A 14712-nucleotide genomic window follows, 5' to 3' on the forward strand; every position below is an offset into this window, starting at 1 on the left:
CAATTGAGAAAAATAAAACGCGGGCAGCGGGACCTCCGGTCGGGGGGGAGCGTCGTCTCGACGTGACCGTCCTCGACGACAAGGGACGTAATACTCGTATAATTCGATTCTTATCACCGTAGTTGCCTCTACACTCTGTCTCGTTGATAAAGCAAACAATAACCACTTGAGGACGTTTTTCCGATCTCGGTGGAGCCTCCGCGGTGGGAGAGCTTACGAGATCCTCGCCTTACCGTGACCTTTCTCTCTCTCTCTCTCTCTCTCTCTCTCTCTCTCTCTCTCTCTCTCTCTCTCTCTCTCTTTCTCTTTTCCCCTCTCCCTCTCTCACTCCACTGCTGTCAGTAAGGATTCTATTATCGTCGAAGGAAACAATGCACGACGGCGAGGATAATCATTTGTCGCGCCGCGTAGAATAGTTAATCGGCTCGTATTTTCCCGACGGGCGACGACAACGATACCGTCGTTTTTCGTTTACTCGAGGTAGCGGTTGAGCTTTGTAAATAAAAGCGCGAATACACACAGCGCGACTCACAATCGCCGTAAATACTCGTAGGAGTTTCAAGCTACGGCAGAATTGTTCCCACCTCTCGCGCACACACATTTGACGTTACATATCGCTCGATTTCTGAGACTTTGTTTGAGTCGATTGCACAAGGTGCGTTGTAAAATAGTCGAAACGAGGACAGACGTTCAACGTCGCTGACAAGCGACGAATGTGCGAAGAAAATCGATAGCAGGATCATTGGATTAATTCTTACGAACACGCTCGTCTCTCTTTCTTTATCTTCTCTTTTCCCTTGCCTTGTCTATTCTCTTTGTCTCTCTCTCTCTCTCTCTCTCTCTCTCTCTCTCTGTCTCTGTCTCTCTCTCTTTTTCTCTCTGTATATACGACTTAACGTACTAACAAGTGCAATACGGATTAACATAGGTTTACTGATTACTATCGCTAGCTCGTGCGAATGTGATCACGAGGAATTATCCTGCAGGAATAATGTCGCTCAATCGTAACACGAACGAGGGAATATGTTGTCGCATACTTTTGTTTCTCACGGTGTACATTTTCTCAAGTCCGTCGATCGCTAATATGCGCGTCGCTCGATACGCTCGTGGTCGTTTCTATTTCGTTTCTTCCTTTTTACTTTTCCGAATTAACGAGCACGCGCTTCTCGACTCGAAGAGAACAAAAAAAACAGGAGAAAGGCAGAAAAAGGAAAGAAAAGATGTCGTTTCACTCGCACAGTCGTGTTCCTTATCGTCATAAGACCGTTAGTTTCATTTACAAAGCTATGTACTTTCGCTTTCCTGTCGAGGTCGAGAGAGCAAAACACGTCGTTTCGAGACGAGACTACGCGGCGCCGAGAGCACCGACGCGCGCGCGCGCAGCGCAACGACGACGGACAACGGTAATTGTTCTGGCGATACACGCATACGACTTTCCGTGGCAAAGATGTTTTGCAAGTGTCCTTCCAATTATGAACGTTAGTAGTGCGCTCTCAAGGGTCTACGACATTATTATAGATTTAGGCGAGCTTGCAACCGTACATCCCGGTGGTCCATCCATGAACTGTAACGTCGGCGGGCGCGACACACACACACAGAATGTGCATTAGAGATGCACTGGTATAGACGCGTATTTAGGACGGGACGGAACGAATTTATCGGACGACATATATATACGGATATACGGATGGACCAAACGTGTCACACATTGTACACGTGTATGTGCACACGCATACATGAGCGTATGGAGATTTGTACGACTGTATGTGTTTGTACATATTTATGATAGAGATACAAGACACGCACACACACACACACACACACACACACACACACACACACACACACACACACACACACACACACACACACACACACACACACACAACACACAATGCATACACACACATATATACACACATACACACATACATATAGAGATATACTGGTAATATTAAAAAAAAAGAATCATGCGTAATAACCAACCCCTGTCAAATATTGTACATTTGCGGCGACATTATCTATACGCAATTATAAGTATAAGAATATATACATATATACATATATAATAATAATTATTATTATTATCGAATATTAGTTAAAGTTGAATATACCATATCTACTATTCTCTTGATATCTCTTTGTTGTTGCTTTACGCCCCCCGCTTCTCGTCCCCTCGCAGGTATCGAGCATTCGCTCCAGCGAGAAATAGGAATTAAACGGTAATGCTGTGTAAATGATAATGCAATAATTGCTGACGAATTAACGTTAGAAAAATGTTAGAAAATTTTATTGTCTGATATATGAATATACAGATATAGATACTCAGTATAGGGTATGCGCGATTACAATGGTAGTCCGCTTTACGTGGTATATTCTCTCGAAATTTTCACTTTCATTTCGCTAAATCAGATTAAATACGGATAGCTATAAGCTAGCAGTGATCCAATCGCAGCGTCTGGCGCTGGAGATGCAGGTAATTACATCTCTTATAGACAAGCACAGAATGTTGTCCCGCTTCAGGACTGTTTTACATTGTGTCTATGATGTTTGTCGAAAGAGAGGATCCTTCCGATGATTATATATTTGTCTTTGAGCGTCTGCCTCCGTTTTATCTGAATATCGGCCTGATAAAAATTTAAGCTGGTGATTTCTTATTTTCTTCGTATCGGCTGATGAAATTGCTTTACAAAACGAGTATCTTGGCTAAGTGATTGCCGCCGCCGCCGCCGCCGCCGTCGTGGTAGCCGCCGCCGCCGCCGTTGTGGTAGCCGCCGCCGTAGCCGCCGTTGCCGCCGTCGCCGCCATTGCCGCCGTTGCCACCGTTGCCTCCGTTGCCGCCGTTGCCGCCGTTACCGCTTCCCCCGCCTAAACCGCCTAAACCGCCTAAACCGCCTAAACCGCCTAAACCGCCAACGCCGCCTATGCCGCCTGTGCCGCCTTTGGTATAATGTTCACCGCCGCCATCGAGGATATCATCAAGTAAACCATGTTCACCAAGTAAACCATCTTTACCAAGTAAATCACCCTAAAAATTGAAATAAGAAAGTCAATTACTTGAACATTCGAGTTAAACATGAAGAAAGAGACGCGTTTGCAATTAGTAAAATCAGATCAGGTGGAAAATGTAAGATACGATCGATATCGTAGGGTGAATGAAGCAACGGTGGCAGGTACATTCTTTTCTTTTCGTGAGAGATTTCAAGGGAGCGAAGATTTTACTCACCAGTAAGCCTCCTGGCCTGCAGGACACGTAGCCCGCAAGGGCTACTGTGATGGCGAAGATTGACAAAATTTTCATACTGCTTCAAACTAGCTTCCAGCAGTGCTCTGGTGTTGGAGACTGCAGGTCGAAACTGTGATGCAGCGTGTCGAAGAACGATGGCTTATAAACCCAGTTCGGCATCTGTGAAAACATTTCGTCGAACAACATTTGTCCAGTTCAATTGCCGGTAGCAAATAGGATGATGAAAGGTGGTAGACGAAGAAAATAATGATAAAGAACTTGTATTTGCCATCATATGAAGTATTAAAACTTCATTTTAATCTCTTTTTGCGGGAGTTGCGTTTGCTTCTCTGGATGATGTAACCGTGTGACTTTTCAAGCGGGACATCGTTTTCCTTTCTTCAAAGATGTCTAGGACTAATCTGTCATCTTACGTATATACTAGATGTATAAAAGTTGCGCTGCATTCAAGATATCGCGCGAGCACTTGCGAAAATACGCAGTAATTTGCTGAACGACATGCAGTGGCGAAAATGGCGAGTGCACCGAGCGGTGTGTAATGCGTGCACTGAATTATGTACATATTTTTTGATAACCTGCAGTTATCTTTAAAGCGACGATCAGAAAAACGAACGTTAGAAGCGATTATAACTTTACAACTGGAACGGACAACTTGAAGGACGCAGCTAAGATAAAATTGAGATAATAATTAAGTGGAACGGACGCAGGAGAATATAGAAGATAGTATATCGTGCAATTTCAATACATATTTATAACATTTTATTCGATAGCAATATCACATATTCGCGTACACACACAATTTCCATCTTACGATATACGATAGTGTGTAATATAATTGATTAATTCTACAATAGTTACAATTATATAATAGCATTACATTTATACAATGTATATATCCCCGTTATTTTCGATGTTATATAAAAAATTGAACAAGATCATTGGATCATACTTTTCGCGAAAGTTGTTTGACCGTTTGAAAATAAAAAAAGTTATCTAATTTGCCGTCTAAAAATATGCCGTCGAAAATAAGAGACTCGTCTGATACATCAATTTATTATTATTAAATTTATTATTATCTATTATTTATTTTTTTTATTACTTATTATTTATTATTTATTATTTATTATTATTATTAAAGACGATCGTCACGTCGCGCACGATGGGAATGTTAGAATCGGAAATGGGTAACGAATCTCTTTAATTATAACAGACCAATTTTAACCAAGATTCAAACTCTACTTAGCCGAGATTTAAACCCCTTGAGGCATAAGGAGTTTCTTCAGGATGCCGCTAAGTGGCGCCAGGCAGCTCGCCAACTGCGTTTCGAAGCTTCAGTTTTTTCCTCACAGCACCGCTAGGTAACGCTAGGTAGGCCGTTAGTCGCTTTTGAACGAAGTTGGACTGAGGTTCGGTTGTAGTTTCAAAGTTCGGTTGTGCTTTCAAAGACTTTTTGTGCTACGAGCCGGCACAGTTTCTAACTAACAAACAGAATCCTGCAATACGGATCGGCAGCGGACGAACGGCCCTTCGAGTCTTCAAGAAGGAACGTCTCAACGTCGGGGTGAGTGCAGCTGAATGTTGTCAATAATAACCTATTAGATACTATTAGATTAAAGATGGCTGCGCGGAGAGATTTAAAATCGGCCGAACGCACCGTCAAACGTTCTCAAGACATGGTCGGCGAGCGGAAGTCGATGCTCCCTTTTTCAGCTTATACTTTGTAATTAGGACGTCGATTCTCTCTCTCCCCCTCAATGTCGTTCATTTCTCGCGAGCGATAGTTATGCGCTTCTTGCGTCTAACATCCGGTTAGTCGGCCGTGCGCTCGCGATCTCTCTCCGCGTGCGATTCCCTCTCCTTCGTCCTTCGTCCTTCCGTCCGATGCGCCGCCGTGTCGCCCTCCCGCCCGCGAGGTTCTTGCTCTCTCGCCCATTCCGATTCGGATTTTTCGTTTTCGTCGCAGCTGTCGACGATGGACAAGAAGCTGGACCAGCTGGTGTACGTGCCGAGCGACGACACTACGACGAACGTATCGAGCGGTGAGACTCGCGATATATCCTTATACCGAATGTTTGCTGGCAGCTCGTCCGCTCGGAGGGCTGTTGTCCTTCGGATACACCGCGCATCTATCCTCCTTTCTTTTCCCCGATATACCCCTCTCTCCGGATAATTCTCAATTTCAGGCACGAGATTACTTTTTTTTTTACTTCTCTCTCGCGCGACTCCCTTAACCTCAATTTCTTCGAATATCTTCGTTACCGATAAAGACGGATTGTCCGCCATTATTATGTACGCGATCACGGACTGGTCTTCCCTTTAGTCGAATTGCTACTTTTCCGATTAATGACACGAACCTTATAAATTGATATACTCTGATCAGAAATTAATTGCGAATTTCGATCAATTTATAAACAGAGAGAGAGAGAGAGAGAGAGAGAGAGAGAGACAGAGACAGAGAGCGTTCGATGATTTCGGGGGACACCTTTTAGCGGCGTGATTAAGCTCGCCAACATACCGAGCGCGTTAACATACTTGACGCACACACGCCAACACGGGCGTCCTCAGCTTCTCTCATTGCGAGTCCGCGCGCGGCGGACGACGGCGCGCGGTATTCCGGTTTTCTTTTGATTAGAACTCCCGCCGAGAATGATGATTTCCGGTGGCGTCTCTTTCTGATCTCGGACGCTGGAGCGGACGCTGGAGGGGCTCTGCCTAGAAACAATCGGGTATTCCGTCTGCATTGTGCCGGCTACCAGCGAGAGAGGCGGACGGGACGAGAAAGAAGGAGAGCGCGTTTTGCCGTGCGCGTCGCGGTTCATTCATGAAGTCGTTCTTGCGCAAAATCGAACCCATGAACGAACGGTTGCCGCTCTCCTGCCCGCGTCGAGCAGGAGGCAACGAACGAAGGGGAATGCCGTTACGGGCTCAATTATCCTGCGTGCGCGCGCGCGCGCGATTACTCGTAATCGATTCAGGGGATTTTATGCGGGGGAAGACTAATCTTGCAATTACACTTGCAAATGTTAGATCGTCGGTTTTATTCGTCCCCTTGCGTACGAAATTCTCCTCGCCGCGATGCAATTTTCGCGCCGACAGATAAATTCCGGCCGCGATAAAATCTCGCGCGAGACAAATTGAAGTTTTTCACGGACGAACCTGTCCGTAGACCACCGCGATTTCTCGTCGCTTCCCTCGCTTCAGCCCTGGCTCCCCTGAACACGTTGAGGACCCTCTTCGACGCTGTTCCGCTTATCTCGCGCTTCGCAGCTTCGAGCGTGTTTCATCCCGCCGTGCGTGCAGCAGAGAGACTCGGATGCGATGTGCGATTAATAAGAGAGAACTCGACGCGCGTCTCTCCGCTTCTCGATTGACACCGTCGACGGTATTCTGAGATTCATCGCAGTCCACAGTCTATCGAGTGTAACGCATCGACTCTGTTCGTTTCCCCACCCGAGGAACAGCCTCGGGTATCAAGTTCTAACGTGCGAGTGGATCCACTCTCGTCGTTGTTACGATTATTAGCGTCTTCCCCGCAGGCTGTCAGCGTCGCGGATTCGCGATTTTAACATTACACACGTAGTCCGGCGGTCTTTTCCGGATTCGAGATGGCAACCAGTTTGCCGGGGGGCGCTCGGTGGTTAACAACATCGTCGTTTTTTCATCGAAGCATATGCCGAGGCTATATTAGGAAACTTGCAGTCGCGTGTAGAGGAGATAGCGCGTAGGCACACACACACACACACACACACGCAGGGGCAAAAAATCGGAAATTCGATGCGAGGCTCTCGATTGAAATGGTCGCGACATTAGACACGCGCGCGGCTGCAATTGACCGAGTCGAAAATATCCGGCGACGTTAGATATCGGGCCTCTGAAAAATCTCCTCTCTCCCGCTGTCTCCCTGCGCCTTCTCGGAGAATCTAGCGGCGCGCTACGTTCCACGTTCGCCGTTCTCGCGTGCAGCGTAAAGACAAAGTCTCGCTGCCGCAACGGTTTCTCTATATTTTCATAAACGCGAACAGGTTACAGTGCCTACACGAGGCTGCCTGCGCGCGCGAGAAAGAGAGAGAGAGAGAGAGAGAGAGAGCGGGAGATGTCTCATTGCTCGCTCCTCCTACCAGCCGGCCACGAGGAAGAGGAGACGCGCTCCTTCGGCCGCGGACGTGTGTGCGCGGTTATTAAATTTTTGCACCGAACACACATCTAACGCGCGTCGCGTCGGCTCCTTCCCAGGCCTCCTCCCCTCGCGCCTTGCCAAAATTCCTCTTTTTTCCGCCGTGCATTTCGCGCCGCCGTGCCCGTATTAGGAAACCTGCAGCCATTGTGGCCGGCTCCTCCAAACGGCAGCCGACGAACGGCGATGACGACGAGGACAACGGCGAACGTCCCTCGTTCTCTCTTCGTGGTGACGATTGTAAAACGCTCTCGGGATCGAGCGAGCGATAGGGGCACCTCGGTCGCGCGCGAGTCTCTCTCTCTCTCTCTCTCTTCCTCTCTCGGTCAATCTATTCTGTTTTCTCCTTTCTTACCTTTCTTCTTGTTTTACTAACGCGAAATGCGCTCGCCTTGCCACGAGACGCTCTTCTCGACGGACGACGACAGCTTTCTCATCTGTGACGCGTCGTTGGGCGTCGACGAGGAAGTATTTTTGCGACCACGCTGCAAGACAAATAATCTCTCTCTCTCTCTCTCGCTCTTTCTCCTTGCTTCCGAGACGCTGAATCTTCAACTCCTAACCATGCGTGACAATCGTCTCTCCTCCGCGAAGGACGCGAATAATTTTCCGTTTTCACGCGCCCACGTGTACGTGTGTGTATGTGTGTGTGTGTGTGTGTGTGTGTGTGTGCGCGCGCACGGACACAAGGACCGATGATAAAAAGCCTTCAAGGTAAGCCGGGCCCGACATATGAATGGCCGTATGCATGAATGGCTGGCTGGCTGTACGCGCTCCGGAGAGACTAACTGGTGGTGGAGCTGTGCACGCACGTCGCGCGCGACTCGAGCGAGCGTGTGTGTGTGTGTGTGTGTGTGTGTGTGTTGGGTGGCTCTGGGTGTATGTATACGGGGTGTCCGTAAACTCGCGAGCTGCGTTTCGTAGTTCCGAGACGGGAACATTGTCGGGGAGTACCGTCGAAGTACGAGGAAACGTCGACGTGACGTTCCCTCCGGCATTTCCTCGCGGGCAGACAAGTCCACGTGCCGCTGGAAGCGCTCTGACTCTGACGATTCGTCACATGATCCTGCGGTCGCGCGTGTTTCGCAGCACACCGTGTGTGCACACCGGCCTCTGCGCGATTGTGTGCCTCCGCTCGCGCGCGCGTGATTACCTGCGTGTGTCCGCAGGACTCACGGACGTGATCGGCGATCGGAACGTCCCGTCGCTAGAGTCGCATCAATGAAACCAATACGAGAGGAGGAACCCTTAAAGGGTTTAATCAGGATTCTTCAGGTAAGGCGGCTTTTTAAATGAGACGCGATTTCGGCGAAAAAAGCCGCGGATGTAATATTCACGAGCGGGGAGGGGGGAGGGGAGGAGGGACTCGTTAATGGGCCGCGTTTCTCGGCGCGCTCAGCCGGATCGCTCATAAATCCATGTTGCGCGCGCGCTGAATCTCATCTCGACGGCGCGTCCTTTCCTTCAAAGGATGATCGTCGCGCGAACTCTTCATGATCCAGCGCGACTCGCCAGGGACCTGCGACTTGCGCTAATTGGAATGGGATGTCGCTTGAGTGGGACGCGCGCTGTGTCGAGTGACTTCGCGATGGAAGCGAGTCACTCGCGTTATCGCGATTATCGCACTTGAACGATCGCGTCACTCGAGTTTCACGCGAACAAACGATCTCGCGCGCGGACAACATTCCTTCGAGGAGCGTCCGCGGCTCGACCGGTCGGCAGATCGCTTTGCGAGGGATCGTCGGCGAAGCAGTCGAGCGCCGCGTCGATAACAATTGGTTTTATTATTACAGACTATAGGGATTGATCTCGTTACAATGAGCACATACGTATAAAATAATTTTACATGTCGCCGCGCTCGCGGACGAGAGAGGACAATGGCGCGGACGATCGCCGCGGGACGGTTCCGAGACTTTCGCGTCTGTTCTCCGCTCGGCCGAGAGCTTCCGGTGCGCGACCGCGACGAGAAAATCGCGTCTTTCCGCACTGCGGAGCGGGGAATTGAAAGCGGTATGACTCCAACGGGAACTCTATAATTCCAATGAATCCTCTCGTGGAGGATATCATACCAAATTGAAAATTCCGAGTCCCGATTTGTCGAGATTTGCACGAGAGCGCAAGGTTATCGCTGCGTTTATCCGTGAAAATGGAATTCCGTGAAAAGATTAACCCGTGAAGGGTGCGCTGTTTCTCCTTCTCCCCTCCCCGCTCCTCTCGCCCGCGACGCCTGCGACGAATGAAGCTGGCGTTGCCGCGTTATACCGCTTTCAAATCTCGATCGAACAACTCGGCCCAGGCGGCGGACGCGACAATTGTGCCCGCGACGCATTATCTCGCCTCTCTCGCGAGGCTCTCGTCTCTCGATATGGACCAGCTGTTCAAATATTTGGTCCGTGTGCGGTGTAAAGAAACGAATCGGAGTGGCGCGTGATTTCGATCCGAGCGACAGTCATCTCGATCGTCGCGTTACAAACTTCGCCGCACCCGCGATATTATCGGAGTCGCTCCGCTGCTGCCGCTGCGCGCACAGCGCGCGCAGCGGCATAAATATCCGTGTAAAAACGACGAGAAAGCACGTGTTTACGATTTAACAAGAGTATAAATAAGACTAGACTTCGTTAGACGACATTCTCGTTCTCCTCCTCAACGATTCGCTTAGAAAAATATGACGTAGCGACGTAGGCACGTAGCCGCGAGTCTCACTCTGCACACCATCCTGGAAAATGCATTGCACACCCCCTCCCCCCCGCCGAAATCCCCAACGGCGGATATCTCCCCAGTCCCAGCACGGCGAGAGCGCGAAACCACCTCTTTGGTTGATCCGTTCCCCATCGGGCGACTTTATGTACAACATTCCAGTCTCTCATCTTTGGCACTGAGCTACGCTCGAGTCTGCATCGTCGTCGTGACGCGCGTCATGGCGCGATGCTGACGATCAGGCTTGAGATAATTGGCGGAACGCGCGAGGGACAATTGCCGCGATCGTTCGACGTTTCATCGAGCCCGGAGCCGACCCCGAGAGAAGCCCCCGGGATTTTCCCGAAGCGTCGGCGAGAAGTCGGTGTCGCACCGCGCCCTATGACCTCCGTCGCACGATCTCACGTGAGCGGCAGTGTCCGGCAGTGTTCCTCGACGAAGCTGTTGGGCACATCCAGCAGATTGGCGGGAGGAACCGGCGAGTGAACGAGAACGGCGCCGTTGTCGACGTCGACGTCGGTCACGTCGCCATCGGTCGCGGCGCCGCCTCCTTCACCACCACCACTACCACCACCACCGCTGCAGCCGCCGCCGCCGCCGCCGCCGCCGCCGCCGCCGTTGCCACCACCGCCATTGCCGCCGCCGCCGCCGCAACCTCCGCTCAGCTCGCGCACGTTGCCGGGTAGATAGTCCTTCCAGCTCCTGAACAGGTACCTGGTGAACTTCCGGAGCTGCCGGAACTTGCAGTAAGTGGCACCCTCCGCCGACTCCAGCTGCTGCGTCTGTATGAGGAAGCCCTTCTCCTTGAAGGTCTGCTCCAGTTTCTCGCGTTGCAGGGATTTCCGGGTCTTCCTCTTGCGCCGGCCGTCGTCCTGGCCGACGTTCCTCTGACACGCCGTCGGCGGCTGGATGATCCTTTCGCCGGCGGCGCTCAGGAAGGCCCCGGCTGCCGAGGAGGCTCCCGATTGGCCGGCCGGCTGCTGCAAGGCTTCCCGCGGGAAGAACTCGTAGCCGCGCATACTCTTGTCGCCGGTGCCGCTGTAGTAGCGGAAGTTGCCGCCCGAGTCCACGGAGAGGCTCTTCTTCTCCTGCAGGCTCGGCTTCGCGCCGCCGGTGAACTTGAACTTGCATATGCTCACCTCCGTAGCCGGGTTGTTGTTCTCGGTCGGCATGGGCGGTATGAATATGGCGGAGCGCTTCCGCTTGGTCGGCTGCTGACCTTGATGTTGGCTCAGAGGCGCGTTCCTCTTCGGTCTCGGCGACGGCGGCGCGTTCGTCGACGCTGCCGTGGTCTGCGGCGGCGGCGGCAGCAGCAGCGGAGCCGGCACCGGAAGTTGCCCGCTCTTCGTCTCCATCATCGAGTAGATCGACTTGGGCACGATCTTCTGCTCCCGCTGCGGCGGTTGCTCCGCTGGCAGCGGAGGTCGCGACGGACACTTGTCAGCCTGCGCTACCTTCTGGTAGTACAAGAGCTGCGACTGCAGCGCCATCGGATGAAGGAACACGCCGGCGTTCGGCCAGTACACGAAGCCGGAGTTGGGGCCTAGCATCGGGTCGATGACGTTGTTGTTGTGATTGACCATGTTGCTCGGCCGGTGAGCCGGCTCCGACGTGAAGCCGCCGGCGCTCAGGCACTCCACCTCCTCGCCGTCGCTCGACGTCTCACTCTTCACTTGGCCCGACTCGTACACGTTGCCGTGCTTCCTCAGCAGACGTATCTTCAGCTGATTCAGGTCTCTGATGCAGAGGTTCAGCGGCTGGTCCTGCTCCCTCGCGTTTTCCGGCTGACCAAAGCTCCGTCTGGTCTCTTGAGTCAGCCGCTTCTCCAGCAGGCTGCTGATTCTGTTCTGCACGTCGCTCCTTTGGAAAGGTACTTGCGGCGACACGCGGTCCCGAGGGTCTTGCTTGTTCTGCGGCGACAGGTTCTTCTCCTCGTGACCCGGTGTGCCCGGCAATATCGTGCCGTAGTTCTTGTAAATCAGATGACAAATGTCAGCCTTCTTCGGCTTCCGTCCGCGTCTGGGCTTGCTGTTGTCCAGCGTGATCTCGCCCATGTACGGCAGATCGGAATACTTCATCGGTGGCCTGCTGCTGGGCGTCTGCGTCTGCGTCTGCGCCTGCTGCTGGTGGTTGGGATAAGGCGCGTGGTTGTAGGCCTGCGAGGACGCGGAGGTGATGACGGATCTCCTGGCGGCCGCTTGGACCTGGTGGCCGAAGGTCGTCGGGCATTGCGGCAAGGTGTTGAGCTGAGGGCAGAGTTCCTGCTGCATCGCCGCGATCCGCTGCAGCCAACCGTGCACGTCAGCGATGGGGCTCGGGGTGGACGTCGAGCTCGTCGGCGCTGGACTCGGCGCCGTTGGCTCGATTACGCGCGGTGGCGACGACGAGTTGAGGTTCTCCTGGGCGAGCGACGCCTCGTAGTGGTCCAGGTATTCCGGCGGTAGCGCCTGGTGGTGGAACTTGAGTTTCCATCGCGATTTCCTGCGCCCGCGGCTGGAATACACGAGACCGTTGTAACTCGAGGTGACACCCCGCTTGAATTCGGTTTCTACGTTAACTCTGGTCCAACTTGACTTGTCGAACTTGAAGGAACAATCTCGAGAGCCCTTCGAGCATCGGAGAAAGCATCTCCGAGAGAAGTCTCAAAGTATAACTTTAGATTGTATTTTGATGCTACGAATGGTTACACGGTTCTTTATCGCGCGGGTAATCCTGATCCTGATAGAATCCTGAATCCGACAATTTCACTACCTCGAAGGACCTCGGAATATTTCAAGAGCTTTGGTTGTGATTTCTCAGCCACCGTATATGTAGCTCGTCATTGCGTGGCGAGCGACAACGGTGCGATTGCGATTGAAGTGACTCTATCCTTTTCAAGGACATCAATTGTTTTGATACTCGAGTATTTATTTGCAACCGGATCACTGAGCCTACGAGTGACGCGCGCACCGCGACGCGGTACACGTGTGTCTCTCTTTACGAGTTTATCGAAAGCTTACAACGTCCGTCGGGTTGTTGAAGTTTTTCGTTGATTCTTGAAATATTTTCTAATCGGGCATCGCGCGTTTTTCTTCCAGTCGGAATCGTCCGTCCGCGCGAGTGTCAATACCTCGATGAGTGTCTCGTGCTACGAAACGACAGGATGCGGGAGAAGCCAGGACGTCAGGATGTGGGCAGCGATATTTCCAGGTACGTTGAATTATTTGTCATTGCTCAGGAAGCACTTGAACGGACGCGCGACGCGATTTATTGAGGATAAAAAGTTATCCCAGTCGAAATTTAGAATCTAAAGCCGTCATTCACATGGTTCGTCTCTCATTGCTGGATAAATAATTACAACTTTAGGAACCTTCGATCATTCCTTGACTCTGTCGATTAAAGAACCGATCGATGTAACTGAAACTGACGTAAAATCCATTTCGTACAATAAGAGATATCGATCCAATTAACCGAGCAGCAGTAGTCCGCGCGAGAACGAATCTGCAATTAATCATGCTTCCGATCAAGAATCTTAAATAATTCACAACTACGAATATACCGGCCCAAGTATCACGAGTGTTGATATTTGTCTCTCTGACAATGCTCCTTGCGACGCGAGCTTCACCTTGAGTCTACCAACGCCCGTTTTTTTTTTTTTTCTTTCATTCCCGTTGTAGCCTTGTTATTATATCGAATCTACATTTAAAACCTTACGAATGTTTACGCAACACCGCTTCCTTCAGAGCCTTACAACTCCTTTCTCTTCTGAGGCCTGTGAAATATCCAAAGCTCGTTGAAGTTTCCAAGGGTCAGGAAGAAATAACTAATACCCTGATTATTCAGCCACAGTAATTATTTAATATTTGCTTATCGCGCATACTTGCAGTCGAGCACACAAGTTGTGCAATTAATATCTTCAAGTTGAATTGGAATTCAAAAGTAAAGATGAAGTGCAAGAGTGGAATCTTGCGATAATCAAATATCGGATAATTCTTGAATAAATAAATACTTCGTCACGCACAAGTCTCAATATGGAGAGCGTAACCATTTGTGGCATCAAGGTGGGACAACAGTCTGTTGGCGTTTTACCTCGAAGTTCCATTAGCAAATTCGACAGTACTTGTCGAGCCAAAACTCCGACTCGAATACTCACGACGACGAGATCCGAAGAGATCTAGCGAAACTGCAAAGGGCTCACTTGGTCACCTTCGATCAACTTGGTCAGCCGATTATTCCATTGAAATCGACCGTGTTTTGCCGTTGAGCAGAACTTACCAGAGCTGACCAGTCACGAAATTGACACTTAATCGGTCAGTCAAGTTGATCGAAGGTGACGAAATGGATCCTAGGACCGAGGAATGTCGGATCACGAGCGAGAAGAAAGAAAACCGCATCCGTAATATCCGTCATTTCCCGTTCGTGCTTCGCGTCGCGGACACCCGAAAGCGACGGGGGGAGTCGAAAGCAAATCGTGCGTGTGATCTTACGAGCCCGAGAGGATCAACCTCTCGCGGGAAGAAAGGCATTCAAAGTGGCTCGCGCTCGTAGAGCAATTGATATCGCTCCTTCATTAACGCGCATTTGCTCGGCGACTGCATTCCGAACCACACCTTAA

General features: G+C 50.9%; 2 protein-coding genes across 3 annotated transcripts in view; both read right to left on the minus strand.

Annotated features, from left to right (window-relative positions):
• Positions 1–2246: 2246 nt before the first annotated feature.
• Positions 2247–3465, minus strand: LOC105183547 (glycine-rich protein 23-like). The gene is made up of 2 exons (XM_025303306.1): positions 3227–3465; positions 2247–3028 (listed from the first exon to the last, which is right to left on the minus strand). The coding sequence occupies exons 1-2, from the start codon at positions 3299–3301 to the stop codon at positions 2687–2689; spliced, it is 417 nt and encodes a 138-aa protein (XP_025159091.1). The 5' UTR covers positions 3302–3465; the 3' UTR covers positions 2247–2686.
• Positions 3466–6292: 2827 nt separating this feature from the next.
• The window catches only part of LOC105183546 (uncharacterized), a 31578-nt gene continuing 23158 nt past the window's right edge, over positions 6293–14712 (minus strand). For both annotated transcript variants that reach the window (XM_025303253.1, XM_025303252.1), the window contains exon 4: positions 6293–12611. In XM_025303253.1, coding sequence (XP_025159038.1) covers positions 10520–12611 — 2092 coding nt within the window. In that variant the 3' untranslated portion in view covers positions 6293–10519. The remainder of the gene's footprint in view (positions 12612–14712) is intronic.

Source organism: Harpegnathos saltator, unplaced genomic scaffold (genome assembly GCF_003227715.2).
Source record: "Harpegnathos saltator strain DR-91 unplaced genomic scaffold, Hsal_v8.6 scaffold539, whole genome shotgun sequence".
Classification (NCBI taxonomy): domain Eukaryota; kingdom Metazoa; phylum Arthropoda; class Insecta; order Hymenoptera; family Formicidae; genus Harpegnathos; species Harpegnathos saltator.